The sequence below is a fragment of the Nycticebus coucang genome, chromosome 21 (assembly GCF_027406575.1).
Source record: "Nycticebus coucang isolate mNycCou1 chromosome 21, mNycCou1.pri, whole genome shotgun sequence".
Taxonomy (NCBI): Eukaryota; Metazoa; Chordata; class Mammalia; order Primates; family Lorisidae; genus Nycticebus; species Nycticebus coucang.
Window position 1 is genome coordinate 37,776,639 of NC_069800.1, and position 10,485 is coordinate 37,787,123.

A 10,485-nucleotide genomic window follows, 5' to 3' on the forward strand; every position below is an offset into this window, starting at 1 on the left:
AGACTCCAAGAAGGAGCTAACCTTGGAACTGGAACTGGGTCTCTCTGATGCCAGACTCCCACCACATTGTCCTGAAAGTCTTTGTTTACAGCTTCCTTTCCTCTCCTGGCTGTAGAAGGCCTGCCTCCGTCTCATTCATGGTTTTATTTTACTCCAGGGTCCCAGGAGTCAAAACCAGCCTAAGGAGCAAATGGATGGATGAGCCTACCAGGCAAGCCCCCTGCTCTGCCTTCCAGGTCCAGTTCACACCCTGTTTGGCATTTCCAGTGCAAGCTGGAATTGGGAGGGGGCTGGACAGAGGAATTTCAAGCTTCATGAGGGTCAGGAGCAGAGAGGAGGAGTAGAAAGGAGAGAAAGCGAAAGTGAAGCGAACTGGGAGCCCCTGTGAGGAGGCGCAGACAGGGAAGGAAATCTCCCGGGTAATAATTCATCAGCTCAGGAAGCAGCAGCCTAGCCTGGGGCTGCATGTGGGACTGGCCATGTGGGGAGGGGGGCCATGCAGGCTGCTTCTTCTCCTCCCCAAAGCCCAGCCTGGCCAGGGTCACGGTCAAATGGTGGAGGGTGTGGGGATCCAGGTGTGAGAACTGAGTGTCCTAGAAGACTCTGAGTCCTGAAGACTTAAGGGGCTCCCAGCAGACTCAGGAAACCCCTCAAGCCCCACCCCAACCTCTCTTCTGGTCTGGGTCAAGGAAGCCCAGAAGGCACAACATGGCAGAGCCAGGAGGCATCTTCAAGAAAGCTGAGGCCCAGAGGTGCTAAAATGTGCCCAGAAGCCTTACAGCTCCACTCTCTGTGCTCTCTCTGCTACACTGGCTGACATTTGGGCTGAAGAGAAAAATTATTTTCAAGGCCAGTTTAGCCAGTGCCTGAGATGGAGCTGGGAGGAAGACCTAAGTGAGATGCAGACCCCAGCAGCCATGTCAGCTCAGACATTCTTCCCAGTGCCTCTGAAGAGGACGTAAGGAGCAATCTAAAGTTTTTGGAAGGAAGGAAGGCATTGATGAAAGACAGCCCGCGTGTGTTGATATAGGGGGTGAGGAGTGGGATTCTAAGAGGTAGTGAAGCCAGGCAGGCTGGAGATAGCACCCCCTGCCCCTGACCTGTAACATGGAAGGCCAGAGCTCTCTTATCTGTAAGTCAGGTGTACTGTCTTATAACCTCAGCTGGGCACACAGTACAGCACCCAGCACAGGGGTCTGGCACCTAGTAGGACCTCAACCAAAACGTCAGCTCTGTGAGCCCAGAGTTTGTTTTGTTCAGATCTATATCCTCAGAGCTAAAATTATGCCTGACACATAGTAGGGACCCAATAAATGTTTGTCGAATGAATAAAGCTGCTGGTGTTTGTGCGTTTTGGTTTTGTTGAGCCCCGAGTGTTTGGTTTTTGTTCTTTTTAAGTTTGTCCTTAGGGACAAACTTGATATTGTCATGTCCCTTATTTGGAAAGATTATGGCGTTTCTCCAAGTGTCCTCCTTGGATAGCATCACCATCACCATCAGCTTGTACAACATGTGGATTCCTGGGCCCCGTTCCAGAAATGTTGAATCAGAACAGGGGCAATCTGGGACTCCATAATGGCCAAAGCCCCTTCCCTGATTCTTAAGCACATGAAAGTAGCAGAATTACAGGTTTAGAATTTGAGAGCAGGAAAACCTGAACTAGGTTCTCTGCAATCCACCTTCCGAACCAGGAATCTAAGGCCGAGAGAGAAGATACCTGTCTTCAAGGTGGTCTGGGCGCGCCCCAGCCTACCCGCCCAGACCTCCAGCCTTTGCCGGGTTGGACTATGGGGACTGAGAGCCTTCGGGCTGGGCCACTAGCTCCCGGGCCGCTTTCAACCTGGGGAACGGGGGCGGTGGGCGCGTCGCCATTGGCCGGGGAGCGGCAAGCGCCTCCCCATTGGCCGGACAGAGCCCTCCGCCCCCACCCCCGGCCTGGGCGGCCTCGTGATTGGTCCCTTCCTCGGCTATAAGGCGGCGGCCGGCTGGGCCGTGGGAGCGCGCGGGAGCGCACGGCTGGGTGCGGTTCATCTCCGACCGGCGTCCGAAGAGACCCTGCCTGCTCCCATGGCGTTCGCGCTGCTGCGCCCAGTCGGCACGCACGTGCTGTATCCGGACGTGCGGCTGCTGAGCGAGGACGAGGAGAACCGCAGCGAGAGCGACGCGTCGGACCAGTCGTTCGGCTGTTGCGAGGGCCTGGAGGCGGCGCGGCGTGGCCCGGGCCCCGGGGGCGGGCGGCGAACAGGCGGTGGCCCGGGCCCCGTCGTGGTGGTGAGACAGCGGCAGGCGGCCAACGCGCGGGAGCGGGACCGCACGCAGAGCGTGAACACGGCCTTCACGGCGCTGCGCACCCTCATCCCCACCGAGCCCGTGGACCGAAAGCTATCCAAAATCGAGACACTGCGCCTAGCGTCCAGCTACATCGCACACCTGGCCAACGTGCTGCTACTGGGCGACGCCGCCGACGACGGGCAGCCGTGCTTCCGTGCGGCCGGCAGTGCCAAGAGCGCAGTCCCCGCTGCCGCTGCCGCCGACGGCGGCCGTCAGCCGCGCTCCATCTGCACCTTCTGCCTCAGCAACCAGCGCAAGGGGGTGAGTGCCTGTGCGCCGGTACTGCGGCTGACCGGGGACCGGGCCTCTCCGGGTGCCAAAGAGAGGCAGAGACCTCAGTGAGGCGAGGGGGGAAGTGCCGTGGAAATGGTGCGTGCGCCCCAAGCCCAGGGTTTGGTGTGGAATAAAGCCACCCATTTAATGTCCCCCAAACTGAAATGACTCAGGGAAGCCCAGAGTTCGGGTCTGATTCAATTGCTCTTTGAAGGGTTCGCCCTCCAACTAAAGGTGTGCTGTGCGTCCTTCCTTCGAGAGGAGGTGAGGAGGAAAGAATAACTAAGGCTCGTGTGCTGAGCTCCCTCTCTGTGCTCAATGCGCGCCTTAGCCTCTTTTTTACCTTCACAAAATCCTGTCTGGCAGGTAGTTCTCTGCCCACTTCTTCACAGATGAGGATTTGAGGCTCAGAGAGATGAAATCACACGCCGGCCTTCACTCAGCTAGGAAGGCGGGATGCAGGCTCTGCGTTGGTTGGGTATGTGTTGCCCTGAGCTTCTTCCACCTTGAAATAATTGTTCCCTATTCTAAGACCTTATCCAAGAGCAGGAGACTGAGAAGAAAGGGAGACACATACCCCAATCAAGAGCCTGCAGTACCCAGCTGATACGCAGAAGAAGACAAGAAGGGGGTCCCCAGAGACAGCACCCAGCCTCCAACGGGATAGTGGTGGGAGAGTGGTGACACTCCTGGGTCAGCTGAACAGAGCTGGAGTTAAGCTCCTGTGGTGTTCCTGGTAAGGACGTGAACCAGGCTGGTAGGGTATGGGTGGGCAGTGGGGAGCTCTCTTGGCTGAAAGTTACCGCAGGTTCCAAGGAGCCTGCTGAATCTTTATCCTCTCCCCCTTTCTGGCATGGGCTTTTCCTAATAAAGGACCTTGTCAGTGTGACAACTTCGGATTCCAGCAGGTTTCTCCGTTTACATCTGGGGCAGCTGAAGCTGGGAGAGCCCTGCCTGGCTTTTGGTGGCCAAGTGAAAACCACATGGGGAATGGGAGTCAGGCCTCTGACTCCCTGGTCTTTGGTTCTCACAGCCGCCCTCAGTTTCTTGCTCCACTCTGTTCTGGGGAGGCCTTTGTGCCCTGGCCTCAGACCACCCGCTCTGGCTCATCAAACTCCAAACCTGGCTTCTCACTACTTGGCTGCCTTACTTTCCCTGAATCCGTCTTCTTGACCTCAACTAGTACCCTGCAGGCGTCCTGAAACTTTTTAAACAGGGGGTCAGTTCACTGTCTCTCAGACAGTTGGAGGGCCAGACTATAGTTTTTTTTTTTTTACAATTACAAATTTTATTTTATTTTTTATTTATTTATTTTTTTTGTAGAGACAGAGTCTCACTCTATGGCCCTCGGTGGAGTGCCGTGGCGTCACACAGCTCACAGCAACCTCCAACTCCTGGGCTTAAGCGATCCTCTTGCCTCAGCCTCCCAAGTAGCTGGGACTACAGGTGCCCGCCACAACACCCAGCTATTTTTTGATTGCAGTTCAGCCGGGGCCGGGTTTGAACCCACCACCCTCCGTATATGGGGCCGGCGCCCTACAGACTGAGCCACAGGCGCCGCCCCAGACTATAGTTTTTAAAAAAAAAAAAAATCTATGAACAAATTCCTATGCACACTGTACATACCTTATTTTGAAGTAAAAAAACAAAATGGAAACAAATACAATCACACCGCCTCATGTGGCCTGTGGGCTGCAGTTTGAGGATCCCTGCAGGGTCCCTGCTGCTCCCAGCTGTGGGCCCCAGTCAGTACCCTAGGCTGAGCTGGGAAGCCAGGAGTGGGCCTTCAGGGGTCCAGCCTGGGGTGTGAAGGGCTGATGGGGCCCTCAGCGATACTCCTTGACCACCTTTCACCCATTCATTCAGTTCAGCAACCCTTAACTACCTAATAGCCACATTCTGCTGGCTCTGAGAACACCCAAAGAAGCAGGTTATGTGTCCCTGCCCCACTATTCAGAAACTCACAGTGCAGCATCAGGGCCAGGGCAGGGAGAGGAAGACAAGGATGCTGTGGTCTGATAGTGGGGTGCAGGGAGCACAAAGGGAGGTTCAGCACCCAGGGGAAGCCCTCAGCCCAGGGTGAACTCAGATGGGGCGTCTGTGCTCACTTTCTGAAGGATGCTTGGGCACAGAGGCAGGCAGACAGCAGGGGCTATGGTGGTGGGGAGTGTTCTGGCAGGGAATACAGCAAGAGCATGGCCCAGGGAATGATGAGAGAAGAAGATAAAGGTGGCAGAGCACAGAGGGGAGGTAGAGCTGGCCAATGGCATTGCCAACAGCAGTCTTCATGAGCACTGATCTGTGCTAAGCACTCTGACCAGTTATCTTTTTTTTTTTTTTTGTCTGAGACGGTCTCACTATGTTACCCTCAGTAGAGTGCTATGGTGTCACAGCTCACAGCAACCTCAAACTCTTGGGCTTAAGCGTTTCTCTTGCCTTAGTCTCCTGAGTAGCTGGGACTACAGGCACCTGCCACGACACACAGCTATCTGACCAGTTATCATTAAAATCTCTCAACATTCAGGCAGAGCCTCTGGCTCAGTGAGTAGGGCGCTGGCCCCATATACCGGAGTTGGCAGTTTCAAACCTGGCCCCAGCCAAAAACTGCAAAAAAAAAAAAAGAAAAGAAAAAGTCTCTCAACATTCAGGGGAAATGGCGGTGTGGTTATCCCCACCTGTTTAGAGATGCTGCCAGTGGTTCAGACACAGCCAATGATGGAGGCATGATTCAAACTCAAGCCTGCCTGATTGGGCAATGGGAAAGCCCTGTAAATATCATGGACCCACCCCCACAGCAGGGGGGCCGGGAGGGGAGCTCCCCTGCAGGTCTTTGGCCTGTCCCACAGCTCAAAGGCTGGCTGCTTCCCTGGGATCTGTCTGTGGGACCAAGAACCCAGCCAAATTTGGCGCAGAAACCATGCTCTCAACTCCACAGCTCCTCTGGGAATGGGTGAGAAGGGGGATCCTAGCCAGCTGTGGCCCTTCAGTGACTCAACTGGAAGAAAATTTTGGCTGTCTTGTAGAGGCCCTGCTCCCTTCTGAGCTTTGGGGGACAGAGAGCTGCAAGGCCCCAGACCCTATCCCTTCACCTGAGGCACCAGTTTCCTTCCATCCTGGCTGATGTGGAGTTGAAGTCACCATGGAAACAATTCCCTGTACCATTTTCCTGTTTAAGGAGTAGTTAGGTGTGGCCTTCTGCGATAGAAATACCAAGTGGGAGATAGAAAGGAGACTCTCATCTCTGCCCCATTTTCCCTTTTGTTACTTGGGAACAGGATTATCTTATAAGGCCCTCCCTTGTTGGTATAGCCAGCTCGGGAGGCACCATTACCAGACAATGCTGATAATACTAGCAAACAGTTATTAAATACTTACTGTGGGCCAGGCGTGGTAATCCTAGCACTCTGGGAGGCCGAGGCAGAGGGATTGCCTGAGCTCATAAGTTCCAGACCAGCCTGAGCCAGAGCGAGACTCCCATCTCTAAAAACTAGCTGAGCATTGTGGCAGGTGCCTGTAGTCCCCGCTACTTGTGAGGCTGAGGCAAGAGGATTGCTAGGCGTTGTGGCAAACACCTGTAGTCCCAGCTACTCGGGAGGCTGAGGCTAGAGAATGCCTGAGCCCAACAGTTTGAGGTTGCTGTGAGCTGTGACACGATGGCACTCTACCAAGGGTGACAAAGTGAGACTGTGTCTCAAGAAAAATACTTAACTGTGTTCCTGACACTATGCTGAGGGCTTGACCTGTATTAGTTTGTGTAATCCTGTATCATCTTATGTAAACTGTATTAGCTTATGTAATTCTGTAAAGTAACTCCCCTTTAGGGAGTAACTTTAGTAACTTAGTAACTCCCAGGTGGGGACACTGGGGCTCAGTGAGATGAAATCACTTGCCTGAGGTCCAGCAGGTAGCCCATGGCAGAGTAGAGATTGGAGCCCAGGTCTGTCCTACTTGAGCCCGATTCCTAACCGTGGTGCTTCCTAAGACCCTTGGGCCTGAGTTCCTAAGGAACAAGGAAACAGGGGCCTAGTCAGGACCTCTTCCTATCACTCTTAGAAGTTACAGGCAGTTACATTCACATTTAACTGCACCTTGGGAGTGGCGAGTAGAATCATTTTGTCCCCATTTCATTGATGAAGAGACCAAGGTTCAGGGAGGTGACCAGTCCCAGTCTTCTCATGGGATCCAGGTCTCTGCATGGCCTCCAGACTTGGAGTGGGAGGTTGCTCTCCCTGGCCCTGAGGACTTAGTGAGTATTCTACTCTCAGTCTTAATACTCCCCCACCCCCTCCTCCATCCACTCTTCTCGTCCACTCCTGCCAGAGTTTGTCTGAGAAGCCCAAGCCCCAGGCTCAGCTGGGACTGTGGCCTCAGCCCTCAAAATAGCCCTGCCTGTGAATGAACATGCTGTCCCTGGGCTGCAAGAGCCTCCAGGGAGGCTGGGCTCGCATCTGGATGGATCTGCCCCAACCTGGGTGCGGGGGCGGAGGGAAGCAGGGGGCAGAGCTCCCAGACAGTCAGCTGTTTCTCTAGATGGGCTGAGAAAGCTGCCTTTTCCATCATTAGCTAGTTGCACCCAGGGCAATAAGCATTTATAGTGGGATTTCAGACTCCTTTGTGTCCTGAAAACAGGACAGCTTATTGGACAACATGGATTTCTAGCCCAGCTCTTTTACCAACTGGCCAGGTGCCCTGGGCCAGTCACTCGAAGGCTAAAAGTCTCAAAAGAAGGGGTGCTCTCATGTGTATGACCTTTTGCATTCAACCTTAGAATATCCATGAGAGGCTGGAAGAGACCACCCCTGTAGGATGAGGGACTGGTGTCTTCAGGAACTGCCACCATTAGTTCATCTTCCAATGGCCACCACTTGATTCAAGTAGCATTGATCTGCCCCTGCTCAAGCCAGGTGCTAGGCTAGAAATGGGTCCTCCTTTTCTCTCCCACTCCTTAAGCTCCCAGCTCAGATAGGGGAGCAGAAGAGAAACCCCTCCTTCTCCTAAATTTTTTCTCAGTGGAATGTCCCCAGAAAAGCAGGAAATGCCAGGCAATTTCAAAAATAGAGAAACCTTCCCAGGGAGACAAGATGTGAGAGCATATTCCTGGCAAAGGTAACCTGAGTGAAGGCAAGGAGGCCAGAAGTCCAGTCTACTTTTAAAGATGGATGAGCGAGCTACTGTTAGGTGGTCTGGCAGTGGGGAGAGCCACTGTGGGATTGGTTTTGAATGTGCTTTAGTATGTATAAGACTTTTTAAAGAAGCAACAGACCATATGAGAAAAAAATGAAAAAGATTAAAAAGAAATATATATATATAGTGTGTGTGTGAGAGAACCTTCCTTCCATCATCAAATTCCTCTGAGGAAATCCATTAGCAATTTCCCATGTGCATGTCTCTCTAGAAATCTCAGCACACAGTAGCATTCACTCATTGCTTTTGTCCTCAAACAATGTTATTCGACAGCATTCCCTATGAGTCCATAAAGAGTTTCTTCCGCTTTCTGTTGCAGAGAACTTTATTGTGTGGCTGAACTGTGACTTGTTTCTCAAATCCTCTATTGTTGGACACAGAGGTTAGCTCCACTGTTCACACTGACCTGATCAAACCTCCTCATACCTCTCTTTCCCTTCCTGCAGGGTGGCCGTCGTGACCTGGGGAGCAGCTGCTTGAAGGTGAGAGGGGTGGCCCCCCTTCGAGGGCCACGGAGATGAGTCCGAGTCTCTATGGCATTTGCTTCAAAGAAGACCACAGAGAAGGAGACCAGGAGCCAGCCACTGGCTGGACAGGGGAGAAGACCCCAGGAGCTGAGCCTACCCCTTCTTTGGGTAGGGACCAGGGGACAATGGCCTGGGCCCAGGACCCTTTGGGCAGGGATCCTGGGATATCTCCATCTCACCCTGGAGAGCTGTAAGGACCCATTCAGCCCTCCCAGCACTGGCTGGTCAGAGACAAGGCAGAACTATTGGAAAAACAAAGACTGTTGGTGACAGAGGGTATGTGTGTGTGCTTGAGTGTGGGTGTTCGTGAGAGAGAGAATTGGTGAATTTAAAATAAAAGGTATTTTTAAATAAAAGACATTGTTCCCAGCTGAGGAAGGGAAGGGGCTGTGGACATTGGAGGTCAGAGGCAGCCCCTCCCCTGGACCTAGAAAGCACAGCTGTTACAGGTGCTACCAGGAGCCCTGGAAAGGGTGGAGCTGGGCAGGCAGACAGAGCCGCCTCTTCAAGAAGGACAAACAACAAAACTTGCCTCATAGTCTGCCATTTATCAAATGTTCTTTAACAACTGTTTGGTGTCTGGTGTGTTTGGTAAAGAAATCTTAATTTTATTTATTTTTAAATAAGGACTATATTCATTTCATTCACTTGGCTCAAAATTCAAAAGGTACAAGAAGATATATGGTGACAAGTCCCCCAACCCCTGCACTCCAGCCACTGGCGGTTCTCTGCAGTGTCCCATTCCTCATGAACAATCCAGCGAATACCCAAGTGACAGTACCTTGTACGCACTTTCTGCTCCTTCCTTTTCCTTTGTTTCTGCGTAGCTGGGTATCATCCCAAACCAGCAGCTGAAGGGCATCCTCGTCTCTCCATTAGCTTTTTTTTTTTTTTTTTGAGACAGAGCCTCAAGCTGTCCCCCTGGGTACAGTGCCATGGCATCACAGCTCACAGCAACCTCCAACTCCTGGGCTTAAGCGATTCTCTTGCCTCAGTCTCCCAAGTAGCTGGGACTACAGGCGCCCACCACAACGCCCGGCTATTTTTTAGTTGCAGCCATCGTTGTTGTCTGGCCAGCCCTGGCTGGATTCGAACCCGCCAGCTCTGGTGTGTGTGGCTGGCACCTTAGCCACTTGAGCCACAGGCACCGAGCCTCCATTAGCTTCTTCTTATCTCATTTTATGAATACAATGTACTTTAACCCAGCCCTCATTGATGCCATCACAACAAGACTCTGGGCATGAGGCTGTGCTGGCACGAGGCTGTGCAGGCATGCAGTTCTCCACATGTGCAAATAAATATGTGCTAAAGGGAACATTCTTATCCTTGTTTTAGCTGATTTGGAGAACCAAGGACACCCAAAGACACGTAACAGGGTACCACCCTGAGGTCTATTCTCTTTAAAGCCCAAAGCAGCTCCTTGCCTTGACCTTGGGATTTCCCAGGTGGAACCACCCTCCCTGTTACCCCAATTATACTCCAGCAGCTCTGGGAGGTGGGGCTGGTGTCACCCCATTTTTACAGATTTAGCAGATGGGATGGGGACAGCTTGTCCATGAAGCCAGGAGTTCTTGGCTCTGGCTGGAGCCTTGTCCAGGCCAAGGTCAGAAAGCTCAGGAGCCCAGAGGGAGGGAGAGGCAGAGAGACAGTAACAGCCAGTAGCTACCCTTTCCCCAGCAAGGTATGTTAATGTGCTTATTTCAAAATTTTATGTGTTTAATAAATAAACACTTTTATTTAGTTTTCACTGACTGGAGTCTGGCTCCAGAGTCCACATTCCTAATCCCTCTGCTGTGCCCCCATCCACTCCCTGCACACTTGACCCTGTAACTGAGGCTACCCGTTTTGCTGATCATCACAAAGATTGCCAAGCACCCTCTGTGTGCCAGGTGCTGTGCCAGACACCGCAGAGTGACCATAACACACTTGGTCTTCCTCACAGACAAAAACTGGGACCCAGAGAGGACAAGGGGGTTGTCCAGTCCTAGGTTGAAGGGCACCATGAAACCATCACACTTAACCCCTTTGGTATGAGACGCAGAGGAAGGAGGGTCCCACGGGGCCATGGTCCCGCCCAGGAGAGCTTTCCAAGCGCCCTCTACCTCACTTCCCCAGGACACTATCCTGTGTCCCAGTGTGGCTGTGCTTCCCCCTTCGGGATCTAATTAGG

The 10,485-nt window shown here is 52.7% G+C and overlaps 1 protein-coding gene across 2 annotated transcripts; it reads left to right on the forward strand.

The window, feature by feature from the left end:
• The first annotated feature begins 1,997 nt into the window (after window positions 1-1,997).
• Window positions 1,998-10,219, forward strand: TCF15 (transcription factor 15). Of its 2 annotated transcripts, XR_008376441.1 has the most exons (3): window positions 2,016-2,592; window positions 3,137-3,340; window positions 8,235-10,219. XR_008376441.1 is itself a non-coding variant. In XM_053573477.1 (2 exons), exons 1-2 carry the CDS (start codon window positions 2,068-2,070, stop codon window positions 8,307-8,309), a joined length of 600 nt encoding a protein of 199 aa, XP_053429452.1. In that variant the 5' UTR covers window positions 1,998-2,067; the 3' UTR covers window positions 8,310-10,215. The 2 variants fall into 2 exon arrangements, 1 of the variants encoding a protein (XP_053429452.1); XM_053573477.1 differs by lacking the exon at window positions 3,137-3,340 and having other exon boundaries at window positions 1,998-2,592; window positions 8,235-10,215.
• The last annotated feature ends 266 nt before the right edge of the window (window positions 10,220-10,485 follow it).